The sequence below is a fragment of the Terrapene carolina genome, unplaced genomic scaffold (genome assembly GCF_002925995.2).
Source record: "Terrapene carolina triunguis isolate 2854851 unplaced genomic scaffold, T_m_triunguis-2.0 Scaffold136, whole genome shotgun sequence".
Taxonomy (NCBI): domain Eukaryota; kingdom Metazoa; phylum Chordata; order Testudines; family Emydidae; genus Terrapene; species Terrapene triunguis.
The window spans coordinates 180,267-196,423 of record NW_020664487.1 but is presented as its reverse complement, the minus strand read 5'-3'; the positions used below and the strand labels follow the sequence as shown (position 1 = coordinate 196,423).

Here is a 16,157-nt window from a genome sequence, read left to right as displayed (position 1 = left end):
CATGGTAGTGGTCATGTCACAGCATAGTGCACGTCGGAGCATTGCAGATGTGAAAATGGCCACCTATAACTTCTAACTTCAGAGGAATGCAAGAAAAGGTTTGCCTTTGTTTATGTGCTGAATGCCCACCTCTCTCTATTGGTTGCCTTAGCAACTTGTAATGATTTCAGATCTTTCAGTGCTCTGCTAAACTCTTCCTTGACATGTGAACATCCTGATGTAATCTTGGAATAGAATAGAATCTTGCCTTAATCCCTATGTACCAGGACTTCCGCAGTGCGCTCAGCACTGAGAAAACATGTCCACGTCTCCCCAAAGTGATGGATAGCTCTCCCCCTGGCTCCAGTTCAAATCTCAAAGCTTCATGTCATAAAGACACGTTGTAATAAATTAACCTTTTATTGAAAAGATCACATCAGCCTTTATTTTTCTTATTTGCCCCAGTGCAAATTTAAGTTATTTAACATCTAATTGGAATAAAATGAATGACAAAATACACTTAAAAAGAGGATCAGACACTTTAATCTGGTGGATATGGAGGAATGGGAGGGGAGGTGGAAAGAATGTGTTATAAGATCTGTCTGATACACAACCTACCATCAGCTTTTCCCACTCACTTCTGTATTAAAAACCACTGTTTAGTGTACAACATGCACTTAAAATTGACAACACGAGATGTAATCCATTAAATATACTGTCTGTAGACAGGAATCATTAGGGATGATAAAAGATTAAAATAAAAAAGCACCAGGGCTCGAAAGCCATTCTAAGATGACGTATATCTGTAGGGATAGTGTCATGCCATTGATCAGAGATCTACTGCAATATGCTATAAGGTCTGGTATTTGGTCCCCTTCTTGCACACGTTTTGCAGAAATGTACTTCTTTGGAAAAGTGACATCACAAGCTCTGCATAGGCGAGGGAGAGGGGTCACATCAGACCCCCAGCTTATTGGCTTGGGTGAGGACGACTTTCAGCACTGGCATGAAGGCAGACGTCTCGCTGAAGTTGCTGGTGCTGACTATGTGGGTGTGGATGTTCAGTCCCTCTGTGTAGTTGCGCGTTTCGATGCTCTTTGCAATGCTGTGCAAGCCGTTGACGATTGCTGGGGAGAGCTGAAATGAAGCCGAGACACAGAAGGAAGTTCAGCAGAAGGAAATACATTCAGTATGCCAAAGCCAGAAGTCTGAATAGCCCAGGTCAAGCATCAAACCACAGTGCTGCTGTGGCACCTGGGTCATCCCTTGGAAAAGGTGTGGCAAAGAGCTAAAGCATTTTGGACCCAAAATGAAGCCTAATGAACTCAATGGCAGTCTTCTCATTGACCTCAACTGACTTTGGTCAGGCCCTTTTACACCAGTGTTTCCAGGCTGTTCAGAGGGGAAGAATATTAACTGACATCAAAATACAAGAAGAAAAAATGCCTGCAGAGTTCTTCTGGGATGGGGCAGAGGCTCACGGCAAACTTGTATTCTGGGACATACAGCCAATTCCACACATGGCTTTACACCACTATTACACCAGCATCTCCCTGAGTTCAGAGCACCTGCGTTAGTGATGACTACGAACAAGACACATTAATGGCTTTATTGTTATTTATTTACTTACTTTAAGGTCTGTCTCCTCTTCTGGAAGCATCCCACGAGCAAGTGTCAACAACAAAAAGATTTATCGCTAAGGAAAGAGGGTCTTGTGGTTATGCCACTGGGGCTGGTGCTCAGCAGAGCTGAGTTCAGTAGTTGGCTATGCCACAAAACTTCTTGTGTGACCTTTGACCACTCACTTAGTCTCCATGTGCCCCATCTGTAAAATGGGGATGATACTTCCTCTGTCTGATTTGTCTATTTAGATGGTAAGCTCTTTGGACCAGGGACCCCTATTGTGTGCTTTTAGCACAATGGGAGCCTGATCTCAGTCAGGGCCACGAGGCACTACCACAATACAAACGCCATAACTCCACACATGCATGAGAAGTCTGCACACACTCACAGTGCCAATCATTCTAGGTAATGATTAATATGTGATAATTAAACCTGGATCAATGCCATCTTTTCAAGAAAGTCTTAGAAATGCCTAAAGCATAGGAACAGACCTGTGCAATAGTATTCTACTGAAATGTCATGCGTCTAACCAATGATATAATATATTTATAAATGCAACATCATATGGAAAAAAATATTTAAAGACAAAGTAATAAAAGAACAAAACTACTTACTGTCTGTTCCCTAAGTTTGTCATACAGAAACTCCAGGCGTTTGTTGGCATCATCTAATTTCCTCTTCGTTTGCTGCAGGGGAAAAAAGGAAGTGGAGTGGTACTAAGAACACAGTTCTGATTTGATAGTGAGAATATGATTTAGTCACAAAGGAAACCATGTAACAAATGAACAGCAGCAACTGAGATTCCCTGATTAGCACTGTTTTCATTAGGACTTTAAGCTGTTTGCTCAGTACCTTTCGCCACTGATTTTACTACAAAAGACAAAGACTAGATGATAGTAGAGAGTAGCCAACCCCCACACCTAAGGTTCTGCCTACCTACTGCACTGCAGTAATACAGCACACGTGTCGTTTGTGAAACATCCTGCGATGTTTTGGGATTTAAAAATGTGTGACATAAATATATAGTATACATTTTGTTTTGCAGCTAACTGGAAAAACATGATTTCTGTTGAGTAAAAATAATGCTAAGATCAAAATAATTTTGTCCTGAGAGTTCAAGGACTGACCGTAATAAAAGACAAAAACAAGAAATGAAATTCACTAGTTTAAAACCTATTCTGATTGTATTTTCATGGCAAGGCTAGTAAGAATAAAAACAGGAACATGTGTAAACAAATTCTTACTAGAAGCAGGAAAAAACAAACAAACCCCAAGCTACAAAACATCTTTTGTGCCCATTGAGAGTTCTGATTTTGCAGAGACAGAATTTTATGGGTGCAGTGTGATCTTTTCTGCCACAAAAATGATGACATTTCTCTTAGAATAGCAAGTTTTCACCTGTGATAGATTCATGATTCCTGCCCAGGGTGTGGGGTGGAATTTCACCATGTTCCACCAAAAGTGCCACATTCATTAGTGAGATGGTGAATTTTCATCCCACGTCATGTATGTGAACAGCTGTGAACATGAAGTTTTGCACATGACTAATCAAAGTAAAAACCGAGTCCTCCAGCTGTAAATGAGACAGTGAAATGAGAGGCCAGCAGCATTGGAGACACCCTAGTTTGGTAAAGATTTTGGGATTCCTTCTTCCAACGCAGTCCAGGACCTTCTAGAATCAATAACTTCATTTACCAGAGAGCATTTCACCGAGTTATTGTACTCAGTAAAGCACTAACAAAGAAAGAGAGAAAGAATGAAAAGTTATATGGCTGTATTTCAGTAGAGATTTGAAGTGTGATGGATGGTTGATATGGGAGAAATAAAGGAAGGTTATTACAGATGGCAAAAGCTTCAAGGAGAATGTCATTCCACAAGCACATTCTAGAGTTAGCGTGGCATAACCCTGCGTGGTATCCAGGGATTTAAAGAAAAAAATGATTTCCCAAAATGACAGGGTGAGAAAAGAGCCTCTTAGTGTGACCTCCCACATATAAGATTTTGTCTCAAATCACTTGACAGCCTGGGTACTATCCTCTTTTTACAGAGGGAGGAATTGCCGCATAGAAGGATTAAGTGATGATAATAACGTCTGTGTTCAGCAAAGGGCACAAAGTCACAACACAAGTCAGCTGCAGAGCTGCAGGTAGTTCTACTGACTCCCGGTTCCCTGTTTTAACCACTAGACAACACTGTCTTTCATACCAAGTCCTGTATTTGTACCTAGCCTGGGAGAGACGGCCCACGTGCTAATGAGATCTATTCCTCAAATATACGGAAGGAATCATGAAAGCTTTTCCAGCTACTGTATCCAAGGAATGTTTGCTCTGCCCAAGAAAATCGGAGAAATTTTTAAAGAATTAAACAAATGACTGGGCTGATGCCCCAGAAAAAGTGACCTTTACATAAGGGGAAAACAAGAGAAAGTGAAGTGATGTTAGAAAGTGAACTGAATTTTCTTCAGGCCATTCTTACATTTGCTGCCCAGAAGGGAGAAGGTATAATTATGGGAGCAAAGGGCCAGGCTTCTTCATTGTATTTGACTTTTGCTCCCATCCCACTACAGAGAAAAGCATTGGGCAATCAACTGCTACTGAATAGTCCCAGATAGTATTCTGGAGTCTATCAAAAGGAAAACGAAGGGATTCTTTCCCACCTCCCGTGAAGACAACGCGTACGGATCTACCAGGAAATTGTTGGGATGAGAAACAAGGGGAGGAGGGAACAGCCTATGATACAAGTAGGTATCAAACCAAAACTACATCTCTAGTTTAAATGTTAGATAGCGGTTCAGTAAATATGACACACAGCCAATTTGTGAACAGTCCACTGAATGCTTACTACATTGACAAAGCCATTATTGTATTCCAGCACCAACATGTCAGCTTACATTAATAATGGAAACCTGTGTCTCTGTCACTGGTTAAACATATTCAGCATACAGGAGCCCAATAGCCAGTCAATCGTCCTTTCACAACCTACTTACTGTTGGCACAAGCTGAGGAGTAAAAATTATTCTTTACAGCTGCAGTGTTATTGACTCAATGCAAATCTCTCTCTCGGAGTCTCTCCGATATTTCCATTGTTTACTTAGAAATGTTTGTTTTCTCTGGAATTGGAGTGCACTGAAGCAGTTAAAAAGATAATGGACTGGCACTTACAGGAAATAAGACAGGTACAGCTGTTGTACTTTACCAGTGATAACCCACAATAAAATGCTTCTGCAATAGTAGTAGGACTCTAGTCTAGTCTCTGTACGTTGCCACTAGAGGGCAGCATGATTAAACACTTGAGCAGATCTGAAATCCCATCCTTTAGAACAGGGGTTCTCAAACTATTTTTGCTGGGCCTCCCTTTAAAAATATTTCAGGCTGTGATGACCCTCCCCATACCATGCCACCCTTACTTCTGTGCTGCTGCTGGCGGAGGCACTGCCTTCAGAGCTGGGCATCCAGACAGCAGCTGCCGCTATCCAGACAGCCAGCTCTGATGGTAGTGCAGAAGTAAAGGTGGCAATATCTTGACCCCCCCCCCCCCGGCTTGCAACCCCCTTTTGGGTCAGGCCCCCCAGTTTGAGAAACACTGCTTTAGACGGCAGTGGTCACATGGTGTGGCAGGACATAGGCACAACCATGTATTACTACAGAGACAAGAGACACTGAATAAACCCAATTATTAAGAACTGGTTACCTAACCACTTAATACTTTCCCCCCTCTCCCCTTCTTGTGAAGCCTGTTTGCTATCATGAAGCACATGTCACCTTGTGACACAGAGCCCATTGGTGCCAATAGGTAAAGGGTTCTCTACACTGGGTCAGGAACTCCTAATAGGCCTGACAAACTCACTACACCTAACACATTGCTGCTATATAGAATACCATGTGAGATCTTAAATGAAAGCCAGGATCATGCTGGCCAAAAATATCATTGTGAAATGTGTGTACTCATTATATTTAAGAAGTTATGTCAATATACTGAAAATATGTCCTTACAAGTTTGTGTCCAGATGTTACTCCCCTGCAAAGGTGAAAAACTGGTTTAGCCAGACAAAGGGATGTATATTTGCATGACTGCTTAGGTTCATATATAGATTAAGCATGGTAAGCCAAACACAATGGGAGCCACACCTGCATTTCAAGTCAACATATGGATGTGAAATAAACAGACGTCTGGGAAGACACCTTGGAGCCAGTTCCCCAGGAAGGGAATTCACAGGGGTCTCCCCATCTTTGGGGACAAAATCATGAGTTTTTGGAAATATAAGGAATAACAAAAAGACTTTCTGTCATCTATTGATTGAGGAAACCGCTTAAAGGGCAGGGGGTATCCATGAAAACCAGTATCCTAGCTATGACTAAAACAGCTCTGTTAAAGCCTGAATCCTTAGGAGAGAACATATTCTTTCAAACAGGAAAAGGTGACCATCCGTAAGTGTAGACCTGGGATTGCATTTTATGTCTTGTTTTATTTAAAATCTACTCTTCTAATTATCCTTGCTCACTAGCTCTTAAAATCTTAACCTTCGTTTCTAAGTTTGTATTTGTTTTCACTATGAAGAGATTGCAGTGCTGCCTTGCTAGAAAGGATCTGATCCCTAGTTGTTCTAGTCAAGCTGTGCGTACTCGCTCCCTTCAGGGACAGCGTAGCTGGTAATGCCCGTGAGTGCCCAGTGACAGCTATTCCAGAGGAAGATGCTGGCAGATGGGCTCAGGGGTTGGGGTGTGACTGTCACTAGCCCGCGGGGGGGGAGGGGGTTGTGGACATCTGGACGTCAGGGCTTGTCTGGGGCCACAGGCTGTTGGTTTCAGGGAGCTGAGCTACAGCAGGCATCAGGCAAAGCTGCTTCATGCTGTGGGCAGGTAGTGATGAGGCACCTCACACCCTGAATACCGCTGGGGAGTGTCACACACCTATCAAAAATGGAGGCTTAAAATGATCCTTCTGCCCCGTCTCTCAGCTCGGGTGCACGATAGCCTCAGCTAATACCCACCTCGGCATATGAGGTTTCTTGCTCCAGTTAAAGGAATGGGCTAAACAGACAAACAATGACATGCCAAATCAGCTTAGCATAGCTCCTAGCTTAAGGGGGCGGGTTTGGTGTGAAGAGAGGCAAAGGAATCCCTTTTTCTCCTGAACAGAAATAGAGCGGGGATCCCTTTGCTCTCCACCCCGCAACCCAGCCCAGAGCTCCAGTTCTTCCAGCCGGAAGAGAGCCAGAAGGGAGCCCAACGACGCCACTAATACCATGGAAGGAGTTTGCCCTTGTGGACAGAAGGAATTCCTCCTGCCTTTCTCCCAGTAGCAGTGCTCTACCTAGGCCTGCTTATCCAGAGACAAAGTGACCCGGACCTGGAGCCATGTCTCCCGCGTGGTGGGGCAGATCGTCAGCACTAGGCCACAGCGCTAGTAAAGATTTGAGGTGGAATCCTGCTCCCACTGACGTCAATGGGAGTTTTGCCATTAACATCACTGCGGCCAGGATTTCACCACCCTTGATACTTTGTTCCCCGTTTGAAACGCCTGTGGTGCTTGGCGGTGCTGCTGCTGAACGGCTGCCACGTTCCGTCCCCAACGTGGCTGCCTCTCAGTGGTGCGTGTGGGGTTTCTAACTACAATCTGTGTCTGAGTTATGTTTGTAAAGTGCTTAGGGATCCTTTGGGCCAGAAAGAGTTCAAACGAATGAGAGTCTTATCGCTGGTTAATGCACAGTCACCACGGTGTACGTCTAATTAAAATACTTCATTATAGAGTGCCGCTCCACTAACCGATCACCCAATGCAAAGACCTACTGGATCTGTGGCAGATGACAGGCATCTCTGGATGAGAGCTTCAAATGTGGTCTTCAGAATAAGGTGCTCATCAGGAATAGGCTTCTTTGTAATCTTCTCCGCTGGCAACGACTGCACATGCTAAAGAAGAGAAGATGGGGTATTAAAGTCACTTTGGAAACTCCTCGGGAATTGTAGGTAATCTATCATTGTTTCTTAAACTCGTCCCAAGTTACTAACAATCTGAGCATGCTCACTTGCTCCTCCCCTCCACGCCTGTGGAGCTGAGATGACTGAAGAGGCAACATTAGCCGTGTCTCAGCTGGGGAGTGCATCCAATGTCTCTTCTTCAGCAGCAGCTGTGAAAAGCAGGGTAGTCGCAGGGAGGAGCTACTCGATTAGCCTGACTGCCTGGCTCAGGGTAGTAGCAAGTGCAAAGCAGCAGCGACTAGGTGGTTATGGTAATAAAGTGACAACCCTGAATGAAGATGGTGGATACAAACCCCACTGACGCTCTTTCAGCTGTCTAAGATCCTGCTACTCATAGGAGATGAGCACCTCCTGGCATGAGTCTTGTTCTGGTTTGGGGAAAGGGGATGAATGCTCTGAGATTGGGGTTGCTCGATATAAACAAAGGATGGGTGGGAGACAGACACAGGAGATGCCTGTAATAACTGATATATAATCTATGTCCAACTGGTTGCCATGGCATTGTTTGTTATGATTACCAGGGGTTAATTCCAGCAGGAGTTCCTGGCATCTCTGCAGGAAAGGGGACGATGGCTTCAGGTTGCCCCATTCACAGATACCTAATGGGACAGGCATCGCTACCTATGACCAGGCTGAGATCAACCATCAGGAGGGGACCCAGTCTGGGAGGTACTAATCTGTAAGCCCATGGAGGGGCCGGCAGGCGGGAAGCTGGAAACAAAGAACCTTGGGACTGACAAACAGAGAGAGTCTAAAGTGGGGGGGGAGGGAGGACGGGGGACACAGGGGCCATGGAAAGCAAACTGAACTCCAGCCCCCAGAAGTGGGGGTGCCTGGGAGAATCTAGGTCAGACAGATATGCCTGTAGATTGTTGTGTTAACCCTCCCGTTTCCTTGTTATGCTTGGCCGTACTGCTAAAGTCACACAATACTTTGGTTTGTCAAAGCTGTACTGGGTCTCTACATTCACACTGGTCACAGCTGTGAAAGAAAGGCTGCTGGCAGCCAAATTTAGTCAGGCCTGCTCAGCCATCACTGGCGGTGCACAGGAGGCTGCAGCCCACCCTCTTGTCTGAGAGTGGGAGAATCGTGAGATTCCACCCTGGAGACGTAAAGCCTTGAGGCCTGAAGTGGGTGCACTCAGAGAGACCACTGAAGGGGGCAGAGATGCAGATAGCCTTGAACCGTGAGACGGTTTACTTCATTTTGCCTTGTCTCTCAGCCTCTCTCTGGATTTGTCTACATGAGAAAGTTGTACTGGTTCAACTTAAATTGGTTTTTATACCCATTTAAACTGCGCAAGCCCCCATGTGGACATTCTTACTTCAGCTTAAGAGTGGTTTATTTCAGTTTAGCTGAAACCAATTCCCAATCAACTTACGCTAAACCAAAATAAGCGTGTGCACACAGCCTTTTGAATCAGTTTAGTTAAACCGGTGCCACTTTCTCGTGTAGTTGAGGCCTAAGATGAACAGAGAAAGTTCTCATTCTGTGTCTGTTCCATGCCTAGCACAATCAGTCCCCAATCCTGGATGGGGCGGTTAGGTGCTACCGGAATACAAAACAACATAATCTTAATTACCGTTACCTGTATGGTATTGCCAATTGGAGCTCCTGGTGCCCCCTCTGTACTAGTTTTTGAGATAGCCGGAGGCATGACTGACTGCCCCAGAGGCTGCTGAATAGGCTGGAAAGGATTTTGTAAAATGGGCTGCCCTGATGGAAGATGTGAGGGCTGAAATGTAGCCTGGGCTGCAGGTGGCAGTGAAGTTGGAGGCTGCTGCATCTGGGATTGTGGATCTGGCAGAGGATTCATTATTGGGGATGTGATGGGAACAGGAGGCATGAAGTTATCAGGTATCTAAAGAAAATCAAACAAAAAGTTTACCATGCCTTCTCTGTTCATTATTTCCACAAAAAGGGCTGTATTGTACTAACCCTGTCTTTCAAACACGATGTACCTGCAATACAGAAATGTAGAAAACAATCCCTTTCTCCCAGCTCCTTGTGCATTTTTACTTATGACATATAAATTGACACTGTTGTACAAGTGATAGATAACAAGTACATAAAAGGTCTCTGTTCCAAAGATCTTACAATCTAAAAACCCGATCCAGCAAACACTTACACACATGCTTAACTTCAAGCCAAAGGGCTAGTCACCAACTTAAAAAGCATGTGATTAAGCATTTACAGGATTGGGATCTATAGGCAGTAGAGGGTACAACGTAGTAGAATACACTATAGAACTCACAGAGTGGCATACAGTCTTTAGAACCTGGCATTTTACTTTCAAGAAAACGAAAGTGTAAGTGAGAATGAATCTCAGTTAATAACAGAAAATTAACTCCCAAATATCCAGATTACTTAATGATAGCATTACTCAGATGGGAAATAGTCTAGGAATACTTCATTTTTTATTGTTTTTTAATCTGTATTGATATTTTAAGATCTTCTTTGCAAGAACAGTTCTTTATTCTCGTCTGTAAAGCACCTAGTCCACAGCTGGCACTATACAAACAATACATCTTTCAAATGAGAGACAAGCCTCTGGCAAACAGATTTCTATTAAGTCCAATTATTAGTGCATTTCAGAACTAGTGCCTAAATGTTTGTATGTACATACTGACAAAAGGCCACAAACGTGAGAGAGAGTGTTTGGGAGAGGAAAGAACAGATGACCAAATGGGATGCTGGCTTCAGTTACAACTACAATAACGTGAAAAACAAACCCCAATTAGACTTTCCACACTTTTTAAGGGTATTAAAAAGGAAACAACAAGAAAGTCCAAGATGCTAAGTGTAGTTCTGGTTTAATGAAACTGTAATTATGGCTGGTTGCTTGTCATGGCAAAAGACATGTTTTGGTCACAGCAAAAAAAAAAAGTCACAGTTTTAGCTATAAAAAAGAAAAATCATGGCCCTTAATTTTTTAAATAATAAATATTAAGTCATTAGTCATGGGAAATTATAAAAAAAGCCTTGTTTGGGGGGAAAATGCAAAATATCCTTTATTTTACAATAAAAATTGTTTTAAAACCATTTAATAATATTTAAGTAATAGTTTAAAAAACATTATGAAACGCATGCTCTATTATACTGAAAACACACAGTAAATAAAACAGTGCGTAAATATTCATGATGGAAGCTTGGCTGGTACCAATTAGGGCATGGTGACAAAGATCATGACTTTTTATTGAAATAACTCCCAAAACCTAAAGATCAGGTTGTGTCACAGAAGCCAGGGCTATGACCAAAATATTCCACGACAACTAATCCAATTAAAAAGACAGCATTTTCTAACCGATTTTTTAGTCATTTATCATCAGGGCGTTATCCATACTGGTATGCGTCCTCCTCCTCTTTGAGAGTATTAACCCTCTCTAAAAGGTACCCCAGGCTGACAGCTTTGGAGATCAAAGCCCTGACTTTGTCATGTACAGGAACAGTGCAAGCTTCCCCAGCTCCATCCTGCCAACGATGTTTGGTAATCCTGACCTGGACAGACAAACTCCAGGGGTTACTAGTTACTGTAGCTTTGTCCCCATGTACATTCACAACCTTATTCTGTGTGCTCAGACTGCCATGAAGAAATGGACAGATCACCACTCTCTCATTTCACGTGGGCCACTATGACGATGCAAGAATTTTGATCACTGCAGAATGTTCCACAATGAACCCAGAGACTAGAACTGAAAGGCTCATTCTACCCTAATAAACGTGTCATGAGCTCCTCACTCCTGCTATCTACACTGGTCATGCTGCATTTTCCCACCCAGACTCTTTGAGAAAGGTAAAGTTTTAGATCATGGTCTCTCACCGTGACACCTCTCATACTATCAGTAAATACCAGGGGCCAGATCCTCAACTTGTGGACATTGTAGCTCGAGAGAAGTCAATGGAGCTATGGCAACATATACCAGCTCAGGGTCTGGCCCTAGGCAAACACATTCACCTGCTTTTCTGCAAAGAACACTGGGCCATAGTATTTTTGCCCCCAAAAGTGACCATACTGATTATTAACAACAATTTCCCCAAGAACTCAGTCTCCTTTGGATGCATATTTCAGGGTGTTGACAAATGTATTTCAGGAGATAATATATGCTGAAAATTTACATTTCTTCCTTCCCTTTAAATGCAACTTTTATTCATGACGCAATTAAATTGCTGTTTGATGATAACACTTCATTTTTCTTCTTCCAGCAATGGTTTTCATAACATTTAGTTAAGAGACTGCTTTTTTAAAATGCATCATACAGTACCTTCTTCTTCTTTGTCATTCTGTTCAATGCAGGAGGATCGTTCCAACCATTTTGAGGTCCTATAACAAAAAAAGGCAACGTTAATCGTGTGTTAGAATCCTAGACGATGGGGAATAGACCTATTTGCCCCACTACACTTCCAAATTACTGCTCTAGTAACATCTAAAGCTCTTAAGCAAGCCTGGCTCTGCCAAAGTTGTAAAACTGGTGGTTATGTGACCTGCTAACCAAAGTCTGGGTTCTCAAATCTGCTACTGCACCGCTAATATTCATGATGGTAGAATAACACATCCCTTGTGCTAAGCAGCAAGCCCTGCAGTTCATCACACCGAAAGCCCTTACGCTCTATCTGCCTCAGAGAGGTTACTTTTTTTTACAGCTAAGCAGGAGTTTGACCTAGTCATCTTGAGCTTCCCCTGCTGTACATCATATAAATCACCTGAATGCACTAAATTAAACTCCTAGTAGTCAACATAAAAAACAAATTCCCAAGAGAGCAATGTTGCACTGCCATACCCTCTGAATGTTGGCAATGTTGCTGGCAGAAACACAGTTAGGACCGCACAGTCAAAGTATGTTAACATAGTCTCTCAGCTATCTATGAAGGTTTCGCTATATCTGTTGGTAACAAAACAAATCAGACCATTTGCTGGGCAATTTTGTTTGCACAAAGTTAACCAACAGTCGGTACCTCAGAGAAGTTTGGAAAAAAGCAGTTAATGGGCACCAAATTCTGCATAAGACATTTTCTGAATGTTGCTGCTCTGCGTTTTTGTGAAGGATGTTTACATAGCAACAAGATGTGTTCTCCAACAACAACAAAAGGAAAACAGACAGAATACTCCAAGTGAAGAATAAACATCAGTAGGGCTCCTAAAATCCTAGGTCACATTCACCGGTGTGCTCTAGAGAGACAAGACAGTCATAAACCAGGTTTACCCAGCCAGTTAAATCAGGTTTATGGTTGTCTTGGGTCACAAAAGCAGAGTAAAGCTGCCTGAGCAGACTGGTGATTCTGGCTCCTTGCGTCCAGGCCAATGTCAGTAGTAATGAGGAAAAAGAAATACAGAATATAGGCTGTTTCTAAATCATTTTTTCAGTGGTTTTCATGAGAAATCAGCTCATTAAAAGAAAGCGTTTTGTGTGTACTTGCAAAATTTGCAGTACAAAGCTTAGATTAGTGAATTAAAAATTGTTCCAGTATTTCATTATGCACGTTTAATAGGGACCACTGTATTAAAACTCAACATTAATGCTGCTTAAACTGGGGTAACGAGGATTTATTGTACAAAGCCACAAAAAGCCAAAAGAAAAAAAAAATCAATGGACTTTTTCACCACAGTGTTTTTCTTTTAGTAAACTATGAATTCATGTTCACACAGTGGAGTGTGTTACTTCAGTATAGACTTAACTGGACTCTAAATTTAACAAGCACTTGAGAGTTTTGTTAAACAAGTTCCATAGCCATCATGCCCATAAGACCTTAAAGAGGCCTATTAAACAATTAATTATAAACCTTTTATCTGACTTCTTGTTAACCAAAACTCAGTCACATCCCCTGACCAACAAGATCATCAGGTATTATTTCCTCTACCTATCTGGTACATCAGTTTTCATAAGATTTCAGATATGGAGAGCCTGGCTTTTGTAGCACAGACTAGGACATCAAATTTTTTTTTAGCATTACTAATACTGCTAATAATTGTATAGAATTCAGTTAAAATGCATCAACTCGTTTCTGTGGTTAAAAATTCCAGTTCTGGTATTATTTATGTTCATTAGGGTATTATAAAATTTGATTCAATTAAAAATGTATTGACAAAGAGCATTGAATTTAGTGTACTATGAGGGTCACATGCATTCCATTAATTTTGTATTGTGGCTTAATGATTTCCATGTTATACTGTAGCTAGTTCACCTTCCAGGGTAGAGGCCTGGTCTTGAGAAGACTGATTTTCTGTAGATAAAATGCAAAAATAACTAAGGCGTTTAAAAAGAAGTAAACATAACCTAACCTGTCATTATTTTTCTCATTAGCTATTTCATTTCAGCAAGTGTGCAAAGCTTGGATTTTTAATCACCTGACAAAAATATCTAGTTTAATTAAATAGTCAGTTTAATAACATCAATTAGTGCTATATGCTGCCCCATCAACCCTGCAGAATGACTTTCCTCTGCCCTCCCAAAACATGAGTCTGACTCCTTTCCCATTTAGAATGTCATCATTTCAAGTGGCTCCTAATAATTGTTGCAGAATCCTGACTCGCTTTGTTATCAGGCCAACTGAACCAAGAGACTACTCATCAGAGACAAAATTCCCTCATCACAATGGCTTCCGCTCAGGAAAGCATTTAAGTATGTGCTCAAAGTGCTAGACTTCAGTAGGACTTAAGACATGCTTAAGTGCTTTCCTGAATCAAGACCTATATGATTATTTTGTATTTATACTGTGTGTCAATATCATGTTTGTTATGATATGAGGTTGGCACAGAAATATAAAACAAGTTCCCTGCCCTAACTGAGCTGACAATCCAAATAATGTGACACAGCAAGATATTTTGCATCATCTAGAAGGGAAAAGGGGAGCACTAGACAGCTATTCTATTTGTTAGGCACATCTGTCATTAACCCTGGTTTTTAGAGATTTATAATCCTTGCACAAACTTCTCACTGGACTGAGACGTGCACTGTCATAACCCCAAAAAAGAAGGAATACTGTGCAACAATAAAAATTACTTATGCTTAAGATGGATGCCACAGATAGGTTCCTTAAACATCTGCTGTTGTAAAAGTCCAGATGGTTTAAAATGAAATTTGAAAGCACTTAGTTTCTAATATGATCTTATTGATATTGCTTAGCCTACCAATTTTTACACTTTTCTGTAAAAAAAAAACCGAATGGAAAAAACTGCCCACAGAGTTCTAGCTTTTATACCTGCATCTTCGAAGTATGCTGGTTTACTGCATATATCCTTTAATCTTAAAGCATTCGATTTTTATTTTTGAATGAATAAAGTTTAAAAAGAAAAACAAGCCACATCAAAATTATATTAAGATCCTGGATTACAACATATGAACGCACAGAAATTCAAAGTCAAGGATCAGACCTCCATTACTAGGCATAACCATCCTATTTGCTTAAATTCATAAACTTTGGTAGACACTAAACATCATGGATTGAATAGACACACTGGATTAATGGTTTATTACAACAATCTATAATCCACTAACAACCCTCCACCCCGCCTCCCTCCTCCTTTCCTCCCTATGACTGGAAGGGTGTTAACAGGCCACTTCACCTTGAATGGTCCCTTGAAATGTGTGTTAATTACTTATGCTAAACGATCTGTTCCACCTTGTATTTAGCTGTGACACTGATAAAGGGCAGGTCTCCATACATGTAAAATGCTGCAGCTGCGCTGCTAAAGTAAAGATGCTCCTAGGCCAACTGGAGAGCTTTTCACACAGGGCTGTATACGGGGAGTGGGGAGGGGGGTTAGGTCGGTATAACTACGTTGCTCAGGACTGAAGAAGAGCTCTGTGTAAATTTGTCTCTCTCACCAACAGAATTTGGCCCCATAAAAGATATTACCCCATCCACCTCATCTCTCTGTTTGCACCTAGACATTTGGAGGTACAGCTATGAGCTTAACGTTGGCTTTATGTTTTTATGTATTTAATATAATGGTCCCTTACTGAGTGGCCTTTTTCACTATGCGGCACAGCTTCTGTGAATAACGTTGGTGGCTAAGGCATGGTAAGTACAGTCTATTTATCAAGATTACTCCGAGGGGATGGAGTTTGAACAGAATATATATTGTACTTTCAGCATTAAAAACATTTTAAAAAGCAAGTTTTCCCTCTCTGGTTGGTACAGTTTTCTGAACAACCTGAACAGAACAGTCTGTTGAAGGTTCCCTGAAACATCTTTTTTACAACGTTCCCTCCATTGCAGCCATATGGTTCCAACTCAGCGGCCCAACCCTGTGCAATTGAGCAATTCAGCACTTAAGATGCAGTGGGACTAAGCACGTGACTAAAGTTAAGTATGTGCTCAAATGCTCTGGTGAATAGGGATGGACTTAAACACATACTTAAAGGCTTGCGGCATTGCGGTCTCAGTGCTGAAATCTGCTAATAATCAATCAAAAGAATTTTCAATACCCAAGTTTAAAAGTTTTAAACTTTACACCAGATCTCCCCCCCCAGGACAAATTCAGCCCATATTGCTAATGTTGACAGAACTTGATAAAAAGAAGTGTAGGTCACCTTTGAGCAAAACGTGCAAACTGAAAGTGGCCTATATTACAGTGTT

The 16,157-nt window shown here is 41.8% G+C and overlaps 1 protein-coding gene across 7 annotated transcripts in view; it reads right to left on the bottom strand.

Moving 5' to 3' along the window:
* Positions 1-385: 385 nt before the first annotated feature.
* SEC31A (SEC31 homolog A, COPII coat complex component) overlaps positions 386-16,157 on the bottom strand; it is a 67,202-nt gene continuing 51,430 nt past the window's right edge. For 4 of the 7 annotated variants that reach the window (XM_026653301.1, XM_026653306.1, XM_026653302.1 and 1 more), the window contains exons 23-28: positions 13,761-13,799; positions 11,843-11,901; positions 9,169-9,441; positions 7,392-7,511; positions 2,217-2,288; positions 386-1,116 (exon numbers count right to left, since the gene is read on the bottom strand). In XM_026653301.1, coding sequence (XP_026509086.1) covers positions 937-1,116; positions 2,217-2,288; positions 7,392-7,511; positions 9,169-9,441; positions 11,843-11,901; positions 13,761-13,799 — 743 coding nt within the window. In that variant the 3' untranslated portion in view covers positions 386-936. The remainder of the gene's footprint in view (positions 1,117-2,216; positions 2,289-7,391; positions 7,512-9,168; positions 9,442-11,842; positions 11,902-13,760; positions 13,800-16,157) is intronic. The other 3 variants (XM_026653304.1, XM_026653307.1, XM_026653308.1) reach the window with 1 other exon arrangement.